Below are 16,595 nucleotides of genomic sequence, written 5' to 3' on the forward strand. Positions count from 1 at the left end.
ATCTATTTTGATAAGTCGTCGTCTCCCGGGCGAAAGAACGTAAGTCCATTCCAAGGTTGTCAAATTGACTCAAAAAATCAATTTGTTTACGAGAAAGTAGGTACTTATGGGATTTTCGTCCAAAATTGTTCTGATCTTTGAATGAGATCAGAGGAAAAATCAGTGAAATTTTCAGTAAAAAATATCCAAGATTCTCCAAGTAAAAATGCAATATCTGACAGAAAATTTGGCAACATTGAAATATAGTTACGTTCTTTCGTGAGAGAAACGACGAAGTATCTGGTGAGACAATAGCCAGACAAACAGGGATATGCGTTCGTCCTAGGTTTAAAGAGAAGAAGAGGAAGAAGAAAGAAAGCATAAAAAGAAGCATTGAATAAAATATTTTCTCGAAGAACGCTCTATTATTAATTAAAACTAATTAAAATTCTCTGAGGATAGGTCAATTCTGCGATTCCGGACAAAGGGAAATTTGGACAATACTACGCCCTCAAAGGGCACCTCTGCGAAGCGCCCAGGGCTGTTCTTATGACGCGCTTTGTCTACGGCGGAGAGATACAACTATTCGTGCTTGATGGATGTCCATGTGGCAGTGCGTCAAAAAAAAATGAAAGTCTGAAATGTTCCGCTCCCCAGGCGGCAATCGATGACGTTTGGTAAAAAAGCATGTTTGCCAAAATTTGGGCCAATTTCAATCATTTTAAATGGTGCCAAAGGTCAATTTTGTGATGAAATTATGATATTTTGGTTTAGACCTCGATTTCGTACAAAAAACTCGATTTTACGCTGAAATCGTGCGTTTACGAGAAAAATGTCAAAGAACTCGACTTGTAGAGGATGAAATTTTACACCAGGAGAACGTCTTTGTAACCGATAAAAATCAAATTGAACTAGAAAAACTCAACTCGGTATTTATTTTTTTGGTCCTCAGAATTTCCGAGGTCTTACAAAGTAGAGGTTTAAAAGACTAATTTTTCACGAAAATAAGTCAAAAGGGGTATAAATGAACTGTAGGCAAGTGTTGAGGATGCAAATGTCATCAGAACTTCCTCAGTTTCAAAAAAAGTTCCAACTATTTTGCACAATCCTCCAAAAAGTGTACGGCTCGAGGAGCAGGATCGTGCTATAATAGTAGGGGGAAAGTGCGGTTTGACCGGGAAAAATTGCGTAACAAACTTTCCCTATGTAATCGTCATCAGTAGGTCCCCCTGAACAACTTCCTAAAAGTTAAAAATGGCCCGACCCCGGAATATCCCTCAAAAAAGTTAAAATTGAAAATGGCGACCGTAATAAGAGGGTCTGGGAAATCGGTATTTTAAAATGCTCATTCTGTCTCATCATGTGAGGTATCATTTCCTATGTAATTTTGGTCGTAGATTTCATAAATGAATTCCGCAAGGCCCCTACTGAGCTTACGTTTCTCTCAGTAGTCGTATGTTTCCTTTAATTTCCTTTATTAAATACATTTATAACATCAAATTTAAGTTTCTTGGCCATAAATACATGAAAATAAAGACACTTCACTTTCCTTGTTCCTTCGGTGAATATTTAAAAAAATGCAACCTCCTGCCTTTCACATTTGGCCGCCATCTTTGATTTGGAGCGCCCCCTTTGGCCGGAGGGCCTTGCGGAATTCATTTATGAAATCTACGACCAAAATTACATAGGAAATGATACCTCACATGATGAGACAGAATGAGCATTTTAAAATACCGATTTCCCAGACCCTCTTATTACGGTCGCCATTTTCAATTTTAACTTTTTTGAGGGATATTCCGGGGTCGGGCCATTTTTAACTTTTAGGAAGTTGTTCAGGGGGACCTACTGATGACGATTACATAGGGAAAGTTTGTTACGCAATTTTTCCCGGTCAAACCGCACTTTCCCCCTACTATTATAGCACGATCCTGCTCCTCGAGCCGTACACTTTTTGGAGGATTGTGCAAAATAGTTGGAACTTTTTTTGAAACTGAGGAAGTTCTGATGACATTTGCATCCTCAACACTTGCCTACAGTTCATTTATACCCCCTTTTGACTTATTTTCGTGAAAAATTAGTCTTTTAAACCTCTACTTTGTAAGACCTCGGAAATTCTGAGGACCAAAAAAATAAATACCGAGTTGAGTTTTTCTAGTTCAATTTGATTTTTATCGGTTACAAAGACGTTCTCCTGGTGTAAAATTTCATCCTCTACAAGTCGAGTTCTTTGACATTTTTCTCGTAAACGCACGATTTCAGCGTAAAATCGAGTTTTTTGTACGAAATCGAGGTCTAAACCAAAATATCATAATTTCATCACAAAATTGACCTTTGGCACCATTTAAAATGATTGAAATTAGCCCAAATTTTGGCAAACATGCTTTTTTACCAAACGTCATCGATTGCCGCCTGGGGAGCGGAACATTTCAGACTTTCATTTTTTTTGACGCACCCTAATGTGGCATCTGCAGAATTGAAGGCGCGATGACGCGAGGCGTGAACTCGCGATGGACCACTGGATAAGGTACGAAGTTAAGCAATCTGATACATGTTTCTAAACCAAAATTTCGCGTTGAGCACAACTGGACGTATTTCTGTTAAACGGAACTAAGCGCCATAGGAGGAGGAAGGTAGAGGGGGGCTTGGATTGGCGGCGGAAACGGGCGTCCTGCTCGTTCCGTCCTGTACTCGCAATGCTTTTCCATGGCGCTTAGTTCCGTTTGACAGAACGCGCTATCCGGCATTCTAAATTCCTCAAAAGGAACTCAAATTGACGCTTAGTTCTGTTTGACAGAAATACGTCCAATTCGGGAAATGAAAATTACTAAAATCAACTCTTAACTGATATGTTTAATGTTTCTGATGCGTAACTTTAAATCTCCCGCTCATGAAAACTCGATAGAACTCGAAAACAACAACGCAGAATGAAGAGGGAACATTGTTCGATTGAGAAGCGCGCGTCTATACTCATGGAGAGTATTGCGTTTCTTGTGACCGGGCAATTCAAATTTTCCGTAACCAATGTGAATAAAAACGTTAATATCTTAGTTAGGAGGTGATTTCTGTAACTTTCAGAATGAGAATCGTGTTCCAAGCGAAATTCTGATTAAAAAACAAGTATCAGAATGCTTAAGTTCGTGACTTGTCCAATGGTCCATGCCCAGCTTTATGCTGCCAATGAAGCGTCGCTCGAATTCGTGAGAAAAATTAAAAAAAAAGAGTTTCGACTACGTCTCTCTTATCTTCAGCTGTGTTGTTTACGTAGCCCTTAAAGTATCAACATAAATAAGGCAAACAGAAACGGACATGATGAGGAAATAGAGCAAGGGAAACGACGCGCTTTCTTTACGGAGCGAGATACAATTATACATACTTGATGGATGTGCGCGTTGCATCTGCAAAATTGAAGGCGCTATGGTGCGAGGCGTAAACTCAAGACACTCTGTCCTGAGCTTCGAATTAGGTGGCGCTCGGCTGCGGGAGAAAGGTTGAAAAACGAGGCCCAGTTCCGTCTTTTTTTATCATAGGCTGCGTTGACACTCTATGTTTTCTTTTCTTCTCAATTTGATGTCCGGTTTCTTTTAAGGATGTACTTGTGGACCTACATTTAAAGCTTGCATGTACCGGGCCCCCATAATTTCTCCAGAGCAGATAGTCGGGGCAATTTGACCCGGCTTGAGATTTCTGGGGAAAGTTATCAAGAAGAATTCCCTGACACTAAATTTGTTTCTTTTTTAAAAAAAAATTGGCCTCCGGCCAATTTATGCGCGGCGCAAGCGCCGCGTACCGGCGCTTCGCGCCGGCATGTGGGGGGGCTTCGCCCCCCATCATGGTGCGAAGATCGCACAAGACTTTCTCGCTTTTGCCGGCGCTCCGCGCCGGCATAGACACTTTTACTGCAATATTTAGAAAAATACTGCCAATTTCACAAAATCATAAAGTTTGATTGGAATTTTGATCGCAGGATAATAGTTATGAAATTTTTATTCAAACCACTGCACTATATTGTAAATGTCTTCGAGATATAGGATGAATTCATACATTCGGACTCGACTTGTCGATATTATGAGGCATCTTCAATTAAATATGTAATTGATTAATGATGCCTCCTATTAAAGACGGCGATCCGTAAAAATCTTAGCTTTTCTACGATTCATTAGGATCCATTAGATTCATTGGCATCATACTTCAGATACGATTATATGTTATAATCTTTCCTTAAGCACGGTCAAAAGCCATCAAAAATCTACTTCAATGGGTAGATTGACTATTCGATGTTTAAATAGTCTTAAAACTAAACGGTTTTCGCTTAGCATCGTCCAAATTTTAAATTTGGCGGGCGAATCTACCTGCTGGTAATGGTTCACCACCCGCCCGCCAAGAGCGCCAGTTCCTTAGCGCGTATCCCCGTAATTCGAAACGAAAACAATAGAGAGCGCCACCGGCGCCACCTTCTTGCTGCTCGTAACCAGTCGTAACCCCGTGTCAAGTCAACAAACCTCGCAACAACAACATCAATACCTAATTAAATCAATCATGTTTGTGCAGTTTTATTATATTATTATATTATATTTGTGTTCAGTACCTCGTAAAAAGGAACCGCGAAAGGTGGAATCTGCCGGGATTCTAAATTCATCAACAACAAACATATTAGTTTCTAATAAAAATCCAAGTGTCAGTGCTTGCGTTTTAGCTTCGATAATTGTATGTAATGTAAGTACCTGATTAGTTGTCTAATTTTGCTTGGTGTATACCTACGGAGTAATTTTGGAGATAGTATATGATGCATTATACAATGCATTTGAATTCCTAGGTTTCATCTGACTCAAAGTGTTCGCTGCTATTATCTAGGAGCGTACCGACTCATTCATTGGAGAATTGAGCGTTTCCTATCGGCCCCTCTGCAATTATGAGATTAGTCCAAGGACCCTTTAGGAACTTATTTAATGACTCAGGTGGTGCTTTTGAGCCAACTTTCAAAGAATTAAAGGCATTTTTTTAAAATCTACTGTCCATGAGCTCTCCGTCTGACCGAAGTGCTCTCCTCGCTACATGACGCGTAACCCTTCAATTTTTAGTTTAGTCCAAAGACCTCACAGGAACTTAAATTAATGAACCAGGTGGTGCTCTTATGCTAACTTTCGAAGAATTAAAGGCATTTGTTTCTAAAATTTACAGTCCTTGAAAATGAGCTGTTTGTGATGTCGCGGAGCAAAGTGCCCTACTTTTGGGCCTCGTAATCCCTTGAATTTTGAGTTTAGTGCAAAGATCTTTTTGGAACTTAAATTAATGACCCAGGTGATGTGCTTGATGCCCATTTTTAAAGAATTAAAGCCATTTTTCAAAATTTACAGTCTTTCAAAATGAGCTTTCCGTGTGATTTTGCTAAAAATGGACAATTGAGCGTAGCCCCCCCAAATTTTAGCGTACCTCAAAATCGTTGGACGTGCATAAGGAGACCATAGATATGATGTCCTGTGCCAATTTTGAATGAAATCGAACAGATAGATTCTGAGATATCGCTGTAGACAGATTTGGGGGACGCCACACGGACGGACACACATTTTTTCAAGTATGGTTATTTTTACTCCTGGGACCTTAAAACGTCTAGAAATGATGAAATTTCAACTTTTTTTTTTTTTTTTTTTTTGGAGGATGACAATACTTCCTCTCTACCCTATGGGAGCGAGAAAGTAAAAATTAGCTACAGGTCAATTTAACTCGGTTTCAGCATCGTAGGGTTAACTCTCCGACCCCTCAAAGTTCCGGTTGTCTCACGTTTTATAAAAATCTATCGGGTTGCTTTTCGTGAATTTCCCAGTATAGGGAATGGGTAAGCAGTGTTTTCCGAACCAGCGCTCCTTCCTAAATCTCTAGCGGCATAATGATCACAAAAAAGCTCTTTTCAAAAACGCTTAAAAAAACCATGAAATACTATTTTTTTTTAGGAAACCATTTTTGGCCATTTACTGGTAAAACGCACGTCAAGTATTCCATTAGAGTAATTACTTCCTGCGCTTTCTGTAAATGTCCCGTCTTTATAACCGGATGCGGCACCGCTCACATAGCCGGATCTAGACTCTTCGAGCGTGGGGCGTAATGGGGAGTGAGGGGGGTCCGGTGGTCTCCCCCCAAAAATTTTGAATTTGTGATGAAAGTCAATTTCGTCATTAATAATTATCATATGTAAGCGAGTTTCCTTATTTTCTTCGTTCTCTCGTTCTTTCTTCCATCTCTTCTTTCTCCACCTTTCTTTCGGGCGAAGGGAGGAGGAGGAGGGGAGGGGGGTCCTGGATCCGCCTGTGACCGCGCAAGGGCGTATTTATAGACGATTGAGCACAGGGAGAATTTCATGAGCGCCGCCGCCCACGGCGCACTACGGTCCAAAACTCAAGAATAGGAAGAAATAAGTCGGATAATGACTGAAAGATCACGAAAGTGTCGTATCGTAACCGATGTTTTTTGAGTCGCTAATTTTGAGTTTAATTGCCTACATTGAAACAGACACGCTGCGGCGCGGCGTGGTGCCAGCTGGAATTGCTCGAAACGCACACTGACGCCTACAAACCTAAGGGGATACTTCAAGCATTGCGCAGTGCGTGAAGTATCCCCTTAGGTTTGTAGGGCGTCAATGCGCGTTGCGAGTTGGCAGCACGCCGCGCCGAGTCGCGGCTCTCCCGGCGAGCGGGTGGAGAACGATTTCTTGCGGGGAGAGCTCCCTGGCGGAGATACTCGTGTATCGTGTAATTTTTTTTTTTTTTTTCCAATTTTCGAATTTTAAAATTAGACACTGGTCGTGTGAAGTAATTAGTGAACTCTCAACGCTAGATGAAGTGTGATTATGAAGGCGCGGGTTGTGCGCCATGCGCGATGCGGACGGCGCGGCGCGCGGCGCAGGGCGGCTCATGATGAAATTCTCCAGGAGCCCAATTTTAAATTTTCGCGGCGATTTTCTCGTCGCTGCTGCTGCTACCTAGCGTTCATGTTTCGAACCTCAGAAGCAAAATATTTTCATGGAAACTAACCTCAAAATTTTCACGATTTTTTAAGAACATTAAAGTGAAACAAACCATGAGTGAAACTATGAACTATGACAGGAAAAGTTTTAATTCTGTGTGCAGATTGTCAGTATCGACGAAATAATTCGACCGTGCTTTGTTTTATTCCCTCTGTTTGTTTTGATTTTTCCATTCATCAGCAAAAATTTTCATGAAATCGTCTGTATATCTACCTCTAAATATGACTGCAGTCTAAGAATTAATTGAACATCACCTCGTCAGGAACGTGTGAAGAAAACGTCGCTTTGGAAAAATTGACTTGATGTCGAGTGTCTTCGTTAACTACTTCTTTTTCCAGTAATCTTTCACAAAAAAAGAGGTTTGTAGGTTTAAACATTTCTCAAAGATATTATGAGGCATAGAAGTTCTTCACTTATATACTTAGCATAAAGCTACGCAACCTCAGGCGCATCTGTCCGCGGTATCCTGAACGCCGGCGGAAAACTCTGCTACCGAGTCGAGGGCGAGAAGACGCTCACATTTTGGGGCACGGCACCTCAGGAGCGGATTTTTTCTGCTCTGTCAGCTGTCAATTTCTCAATCTTTCATTCATCGATCAAGATGATTTGAGCTGCGAAAATGACTGGACGCGCTTTTTTGTAGGAGAGTGTGGATTTGATCGACAAGAGTCGACTGAAAAATAAAAACGTGAATTGATCGACACTAATTCGATGGACAAATTATTAAAAAACCGGTGTCGATTCGATCGGCATGAATCGATTGAAAAAAAAATGTGAATCCATCGACGATAAGTGATTGACAAAATTTAAAAAAAAAAAAAAAAAAACGATATCAATTCAATTGACATGAATTGATCGAAAACCAAAACGTGAACCGATCGACTTACAGCTTGATCGACCGATTCATGGGTTTTTCGATCAACTCACAGGTTTGTTGATCAATTCATGGCTTATGTCGATCGATTCACAGGATTGTCGATCGATTCACAGGATTGTCGATCGATTCACAGCTTTTGTTGATCAATTCATGGCTTTTGTGATCGATTCGCAGGTTTGTCCAACTAAACACATTCGAAAATCGGTAGGAAAGGCAGCAGACTGAGCGGAATTTGTCGGCGTCTCTGCTCCGATCTGTTGGCGACGGATCGGAGCGTCCTCCATTGGCGTTTTCCGCAGCATCTCTCCACCGCCAAGGTGCTGTCCCCACGCAAAAACATCAGGCAGATTTATCGGCGGCTCTCCGCGGCCTCCAGGACGCTGCGGGCTGACGCGTCTAAGGTTCCGTACCTTGACGATGGTGAAAATACCAGACCGCGTATCTCAGTCGGCGGAATTTCTATCATACCTACTTTAATTTTCGAGTGGAAAACTACTTACCTCAATTCTTTAAAATTCCGGTGATTTTTCTTCTCTAAGCAGCGTAAGTCTGCAATCACATATCTCGGTGTCTGAAAATCTCCGCCTCTATGTTATTTTTTAGAAGGAGAACAAATTGACATCTTTCCTTGAAGTTTATGCAGAATTTGCTTCAGAGAAGAAAAATCACGGCAGTTTCAAAGAATTGCCGTTGAGTAGTTTTCCGTTTAAAAAATAAAGTATGACAGGAAGTCTGCAATGTTGCAACCCGAGCTGTGTGATTGGCAACTTACACCATCAAAATACGTACACTTGCTTAACGTCAGCACTTGGTGACAATCGGACAAATAAGCATCTAAACCCTCTCAGCTCCACTTGATTCTTATTTTGATTCAAGTTCAGTTACTCCAATTTGACTGCCTCCCAGAGTGAGTAAGGGAAACTGTCATCTAAATTTATTTGTTCAGTTCCAATGTGAAAAGGAAGATGGCAGATTTTTTGTCACACTCTGGGAGTCACTCAACTAATGTGACATTAACTCAAGTATGTAAGAAGGTTTTTTCGTGTGCCAACATTTTCAGGAGCTTAAAAAAAACTATGACTCCATTAAAACATGCCCTTTAATTTTTTTGATTAGCCACAGACAAGAGATGATTTTCACAATGCTTCTTGAGCTAATCACCAATCGATTTTATCTTCATTATATATAAACACACAGGATGGTGCAATTGTGCTGAGTTCATAGGTACTATTCTGCAGGATAATTAATTAAAGCAAAAAATTAGTATCAGAGCAAAAAAAGGTTCTCTAATGCTAATTTTTGGAATTTGTTGCCTTGATTTCCCTGCAGTATAATGTGCACCAGGAATTACAATTTCTGGCTCATCTGTATAAACACTTAGATGCATAGAGAGACGAATGGTACAAACGTTGCCTCTGAACTGAGCCAAAAATTGTAGCTCCTAATTGCACGAATTTGACAAGTGTATGTTTAAATAATGTTGATTGTTTGCTCTCACTTGATCAGGTATCATGAAGAATCTGAATAATAATCGACATGTTTTCTACAAATACTACTTGGATCTCTGCCAGTTTCATTGCTTAAATCCATCGCCTGCCATCAAACAAGCAATCAAATGTAATGAATTAAATCTATGCGGAGACCGAGTGCGATCCGAAGATTGGCAACTAATTACCAAAGCTCTAAGCAAGGATCTAAGTCTGGAATCCATCTATATTTGGAGCCGTTACTGCAGAGTGAATCCAGGTAAGCTCTGTGCTGTATGCGATGACTTACTGCAGTTTTACAGTCTAAACAATCGAAAAAATGCTGCAGAAGTTATCTTTCTAATGACTTAATAATTAAAATTTGTCTGTCATAGTCCATAAATTCCCTTCTCAAATATTTGTAGAAGAAACTCGCTGCAACCAAAATTATGCATTTTCCCCTTTTTTTATTCTTTGGTACCTAATTGGCTTTTTCTCCATTCATTCACTGAAATGTGTGAAATAAGTATAGTTAATGAAGAAAAAAGAAAATTAAATTTAGAAAGAAGCGGTAGAAAAGGTAGGTCACAAGATAGGTATCTAATGAAGAAAATGATTTTCCTTTTACATAAACTATTCCTCCGCATAGGTACAGTTATGGAGATGCATATATGACAGTCACATTTTATCTTTCTTCTCTTAGGCTTTTCATCATCGCCTCTTTACCTTTTTAGTTTCGCCTCTTTTTCCATGCTGAATTGCTGCGCCATTGCAACACCTATCAATGTTTACTATGTAATCGACTTCACTGTACCAAAGATGCTTACTGTTCGTTTTATCACCTCAAGTGCTCTACCCTGGTATCGCTATGTTTACCACTAGCTACCTTCTTTTGTATTCTTTTTCAGCTTTTTTAAAAGAAGGTTTCAAGAGAAAAGCCTTAGTTATGAGAAATATTCCTCCATTTTTGCAACCCAAGATCATATCTTCATTAATTAGCTCCCTTGCCCGATGTTTCCAAATCTCAAAAGCCCTTACATGCCTCAAATTACACTTCTTGCCTCTACTAAGCCATGATACAAAACTTCTTGCCGAGGTAACCTGCTGTCTCTATCTTCAAACTCTATATTTAATTCATAAGTGCTCTTTCTAAACAAATATTGTGTTTGCTCAAGGTAGCTGTGGCTAAGTACATCCACTTTCTGAAAGATTACTCTATCCGTACTAAATTCAGCCACACATTTTGACTCTCCAGGTAAATGATTTTAAAGAGTTTCTAGTCTTGTGTCTAGATTTCTAACAGTATTAATCTTTATCAGTTTCACAGGAATAGAAAAGAAAAGTCTCTTATTTTGGGAAATTTGAGGGCACAAGTTGCTCTGGAAAACGAATTTACATGAAAAATTCTTCGGTCAATAAATTACCTAGGCACAACACAACAAAAGAAATATCCGTAAAAATACCATTTATTTACTGTAGATTTGAGTTTAAGAGTGGTAATTGAGGACTGAACCAGAATTAATGGATGCTTTAAATTCTTACTAGTTACAAAGCTATCTCCTAATGCCAAAAAAAGATAGTGAGATAAAAATAGAGCTATATCAGGGAAAATATTGGTTCTTTGAGCACTCCATTTTCAACCTTCTTTGAGAAAGCGTCAAATGTCTTTCACACTCTTCTCGAACCGATGTTTTCTCTTAAAGCGCTTCTCTCAAAGAAAGTGTGTTTGCACACCTCTGGAGCAGTCCTAAGAGGAAGCTTCATCCTCTTGAAATCAGTCTCTAAGTTTAAATTATTGGAGAGGTGTGGTATCAAAATTTTATACGAATCATTTGAATGGACAAAATATTGGATTTTCCCTGTCCTGCAGTTTGAAGGATCCAGAGTTCATTACCAGCACTTCTGAAACTTCAAGAGCTTCAAAAATTATTTTTTTGTTTCAGACAATTGGCTCCTGCTCATCCCTGCAGCACTTATCTCTGTCACACTCTTGCCTCGGAGATGATGCGTGCATTATACTCTGCAAGTCGTTGAAAGATTGTTCAAAATTAAACACATTAAACTTGGCAGGATGTCTGATCACTCCAGTTGGTGCTAATGCAGTCGCAAATTTAATTAAGGTATGTGAAGTCAGGGATTGTTTTCTATTTTTTAAGTTTATGATTTATATGTCATGAATATATGGCACGGCAATGTCTAGCTCTAATGCTAGCACTGATTTGCAAACCTAGGTTCCAACACAGGGGTTTATGATTGATTTTTTCCCATTGTGGCTCCGTCTGGAAAAGTTATTGTCTTGATTCGTCTCTTTCCTTCCAGTCTCTGTGCAAGGCAAAATTTGTCACGGAATTTTATTAATATTTGTGAGATCTGTTTTCACCTTCAAAGATTCAGAATCTGCTCGGTTGTAAGCACGGCCACTGGCAAGAGGCAATTCCATAATGGTTTCAGAGCTGGTTTAAAACAATCACATTCTGTCAAAATTGCTCTTAAGTATGTATGTTTTTGAGTAAAATTAAAACTGAAAATTTTAGTTTTCTTTCAAGAAAAATGTCTAGTACTTATGTTGAAGAATAAGTTGTGATTATAGTTTAATTTATTTTTGTGCCAAGGTGGTGGCGTAATAGTGCATTAAAATCTGATAATTTTGTGTCTTTAGCTAGTCAAAACTGGGAATTTGTAGTTGCGAAGACACAACACAAAAATATGCCAAATCGAAATTTGGTTTCAAGCGTTTTTACTTTGCATTTTTGCCTTAATTTTACATTCACAGTTTGTTGTTTATCTTTACAGGCTTTTTCAGTTTCTGCTGTTATCAGTGTAGAGCTTTTCCACAACACTAAAATTCAAACTAGGAACTTCAAAATGTCAGCACTACAGTGCTAAAACCAGTTTCTAACTAAATTTTTATATTTTTTGTATTTATTGCGGCTTTTAACTAAAGAATTTATTAATTTTTATTTCTATAACACTATAAAAATTAGAATAATTTTATTCATCTCATTATTCTTTTTTATTTTGCTTATACCAAACTACAGTTCGGTTTCACAATATTATGCAAACACTTTCATAAACCACTTCTCCAAGCAGGGGTAACATTTTTTAATATTTGGATTTTCACCTTCAAGCCCCCTTTTTCCTTAATTAAGTAAATTACATGCCCGATTCTCAGTAAAAAATGTAATTTTTTCATTTTCAGGAGCATTCGTCAATCAGCTCCAGGGAAGTTTGGTCTCCGACTTCTCATCCAGCCAACACAGAAGGAACAGCAAATAGCGATGGCTTGAAACGTATCACTTTGAATCAAAATCCTATGATAGGAGATTTGGGCATAGATCATCTCGCTATGCATTTACTGGATGATGTGTGTCTGAAAGGTAAAAATGTTTCTATTTTTTAGTAGAGCTAATAAGTCACATAATGGTTTGGTCCATTATTCATCGTTTTGAGGTCTAATTTGATGAATAGAGGGCTACTTTTGGGGGCCCCTGAAGATGGGTCAAAATTTTCAAGCAGCCACTGGACGAGGTCTAAGCTAGATAAATAAGTAATATGTCCTCTTCCGAAAACGTAGCAAATAATTCGCGCAATCGGATGTTTGGAAATGGTCACAGATCAAATGGAAGTTAGATAATACAATTGATATTTTTTGCATCTCCGCCATACAATCAGTGTTCATTGGTAACACTTAATTCTTGGTAAGGAGTTGATTTCCAGCCTTCTGGGTGTGCAATTTTTTTTCTACCATTTTTGACGAGAAACCATGATGAGTATTGCTTCAATTCAAACCGCCTGAAAGCCTATTGCCAATCCCTTTTTTTGTGATCTATCAATTGAAAAAGCTGAAGAGAAAATATTTTGTTGTGCGAACCTGAAATCTTCCTTCTATGTTTCCGCTCATGTTATATTTTAAAGTAAATACTAGCAACGAAATGCTACCAAATTCTCGGTAAATTTATTCTAGGTAGATCATTAAAAATATCATTAAAAACTTTAAGGTGGAATTTTACCTTCTTCCATGCTTAAAAAATTAAAGGTAGGATGAAATTGGATAGCATCCATTCAGTTTGTCTAACTCTGGCTTTAGTTATCTGTATACCAATGGTGAAACGGCAAAAATGCATATCTTCGGTTTGTGGCATCGCAAACTTCCTGTAGCTACTTCATTTTCTTCTCTCTTTTACTTCCTTCATTTTTTTCATTTTATTTTTATTTTTCTGACGTCATTTCTTAAAAAACACGGCGTTATTTTTTCTCTATACGAAGAATATTCTGTGGAATTTCGAAGCGTTAGTGTTGGTCTGGTCTTTCTTTAAAAAATTGAATTGGAGCGCAGATTTTGAAACAACCTAACCGAGATTCACATTTTTGCAGTTTCACTGTCGATATGAAACTATGATCGGTATTTCATCTTTGATATTATCCTTTGCTAAATTTGAAATTCACCTCTAATTTTAAATCTGCAGCAATTGACTTACAAGATTGCGGAATCTCGAACATTGGAGGAGAGATAATTAAGTGTGTGCTGCAAGTGAACAGAGCACTTCAGATAGTAGATCTACGCTTCAATGATCTAGATTGCATCATATTCGATGAGATTTTGAGCATGCTGGTTTTGAACAATAGAATTTCACCAGTGCAGGTACTTTCTCCAAAATATTAACTGTTCTGTTGAAAAATCGGACTGATCTCAAAATGGGCCTATTGCAAACTCTTGCTTGAGCAAAAATAAGAGTTGTTATTCATAGAAAGTGTCACAAAAATCATGATGAGCGCATCGGCAAAGTCTGAAATGCACTCCTTACTTCACAGTTTGCATAAGAAATTTGCGTTTTTTCGAGCTTCCCGCTTCAAAAACGATATCATGGCACAGGTGATCATTTCGTTAGAGGAGTCATTCCATCCACCCCCTGCTCACATGAGCTCCTGAAAATCAGGGAATTTGTACAGCCAAGAATTCTAGACACCATGTTTTAAAATCATGGTGTCTGTTCAGTTATTTCTTTTCTGCACCTTTTAGTTCATTTGTTAGATTTAGTTATTTGCTTTTAGTTGAAATGTTCTTACCACGTCTTTTGTTCCCCTCTTTTTCAGTGGCAATGGACGAAAATTGATCCTTTCATCTCTTCAAAATATCAAAACTCAAGTGATTGGTCTGAATACGATCAGCAACACCCCCTGTGTAAATTAAACATAATCCAGAATCTCACTAGTACTGAAAAATCGAAAAGTCATCAACATTCAATGAGGCAGGTTCTTTTATTTTACTTTGTAATTTGTCGTTGGAAGAGTTTCGTTCTGTCGTTCTTCTAGTTTTACTATTACTGTGACTGAGATTATCTCGTCTCTGCTAGTTTCTTATGCCATCCAAAATCCTTTCTCTAAATAATATCCTCATTCATTGCACAATTCTGACACCCACAGATGTTGCATTCTGTTTCATTTTTTAATGCATAAGTAATCGTAATGTTTATGTTCTGTTCACAGAAACAAAACCCCAAGTATTGAGCCTGGTTTTTGTAAACAGAGGACGACCCAAGCCGTAGAAAATGCATTGAGAGACCCAAATGGGGAATTGATCATGGTAGAGAAAACAATTCTGATGGAAATAAATTCAACTCTTCAGAAAATTAATTTATTCATTCACAGACTTAACCTACCTCAGTAAGTATATGGATCTGTTCTTTCCATGTTCATGATTTTATCACTCTCTTGTTCATTGTAGTAAAGTTAAAATGAAATCTCATCTCACATGCATAAAAAAGCTGAAAAAAAAACAACACATTTCTTGTACAAATTAGGATGATCGGTCTTCGAAAATCTAAAATGTAAGTGTCATTCATGAATTTCAAGATATGGCCGAATGTTTAACTGGAACAATTATTACTCCCTGAAAAATGATTTTCTTGTCAGGTGAAGAAAATATAAAAAAATAAAATGGGATCTAAAGGTTGTCAAGGTTTTACCCACTGACATTTGGAATAATTAACGCTTCCTTGATTAATCCTAAAATAAGTCTGATAATTGACTGTATAGTTTAATAGCCAAAGTTTGAAGCGATTGCAATGTTTAAAAATTTCCACTTTATTTATTTTTTTTTTAAATAAACAAGCCAAAGTTACAGCTCAAAATTTACACAGAATATTCTGCTGGAAGAGAGGAAAAATAGAGGAAGTATTCACGAAATTATCTTGACCAGTTTTCCTCAGAAAAAATGAAGTATGACAGGAAGTCTGCAACATCACAAACTGAGAGATTTGGTTTCACACTTCAGCCCTCAAGATGTGTTTGCTAACTCTGATTTCTCAAGTCTTACTGATAGCTCACAAAGAGTTAGACCAACCAACATACTGACCACATTCTGTCAACAATTCTGGTCAATTTCTGGACGAATGAAAAATAAAAACACTTAGAAGTGGCCCGAACTGTATGTAACAAGGTGAAGAATTGGTGCTGGTTCCACACCATTTCGCGGGGAAACAAAGCCAAGAAATTCCAAAAATTAAAATTAGAGTCAAAATTAAATCTTTTGAACTCTAATGCGCACCAGTACGAAACTGAGGTTTGTACTGAGGTCAGTTTCGTACTGGTGCGCATTAGAGTTCAAAAAATTTAATTTTGACTCTAATTTTAATTTTTGGAATTTCGTGGCTTTGTTTCTTAACGAATCATCTTGTTTCAACATTTTCTGCTTTTCTCTGATTCAATATCACCCTCTCTTAGAAATTTTCATAAAGCTGGGATTTTTCTCTTCGTTAAACTACCTCCGTAAATATTAAAAATACCTAATGCTCTTTTTGTGTTTCTCCTTGTGTTATTTTCAACTCTTTCTGTACTTTTAGATTAATTGCGATTTTGAGAGAAATTAAGGCTCAAACTGAAAAGTATGAAACTCAGACTTTTCCCGACTCCAAGATTGTGAATGATACAGAAAGGAAAGGCAGTGACCGAGAAGAGAACTGTTCGGATGATAGCTACGGAATGAATATGAATGAAATTTTCAAGAGGAAGCTGGAAAAAACGCTAAGTCTTGACTCTTCTTCAAAAAAATGCAGCTGTTGTGATAAATTGTCGGATCAGTTTCAATCTGATGATCTTTTAAAGAATAAAAGCACCAAAAAAGTCAAAGCAAATTCTGAAACCTCGGAAGATTTTTCCGATCTTTTTAAGGTGTTAAGAAAATTTAGCTCTGCCTTTTATGTACAAAATTCCAATTCACCTGTTCTAAGCTAAGATAGCAAAGAGCCTTGCCCAT

At 38.1% G+C, this 16,595-nt stretch overlaps 1 protein-coding gene across 1 annotated transcript; it reads left to right on the forward strand.

Annotated features, from left to right (window-relative positions):
• Positions 1–6,863: 6,863 nt before the first annotated feature.
• On the forward strand, positions 6,864–16,579 carry LOC109030165 (centrosomal protein of 78 kDa). Its single transcript, XM_019040996.2, has 9 exons — positions 6,864–7,356; positions 9,381–9,620; positions 10,249–10,436; positions 11,284–11,460; positions 12,540–12,717; positions 13,807–13,982; positions 14,435–14,589; positions 14,828–15,004; positions 16,183–16,579. The coding sequence occupies exons 2-9, from the start codon at positions 9,386–9,388 to the stop codon at positions 16,571–16,573; spliced, it is 1,677 nt and encodes a 558-aa protein (XP_018896541.2). The 5' UTR covers positions 6,864–7,356; positions 9,381–9,385; the 3' UTR covers positions 16,574–16,579.
• Positions 16,580–16,595: the final 16 nt, after the last annotated feature.

This window comes from Bemisia tabaci, chromosome 6 (assembly GCF_918797505.1).
Source record: "Bemisia tabaci chromosome 6, PGI_BMITA_v3".
Lineage (NCBI taxonomy): Eukaryota > Metazoa > Arthropoda > Insecta > Hemiptera > Aleyrodidae > Bemisia > Bemisia tabaci.

Bases quoted from the DNA above. Each gene is read 5' to 3' on its own strand.
- LOC109030165 (XM_019040996.2), top strand. From the start codon at position 9,386: ATGAAGAATCTGAATAATAATCGACATGTTTTCTACAAATACTACTTG. The intron at 9,621-10,248 runs GTAAGCTCTGTG...ATTCTTTTTCAG, and splicing joins TTACTGCAGAGTGAATCCAG to CTTTTTTAAAAGAAGGTTTC. The intron at 13,983-14,434 runs GTACTTTCTCCA...CCTCTTTTTCAG, and splicing joins ATAGAATTTCACCAGTGCAG to TGGCAATGGACGAAAATTGA.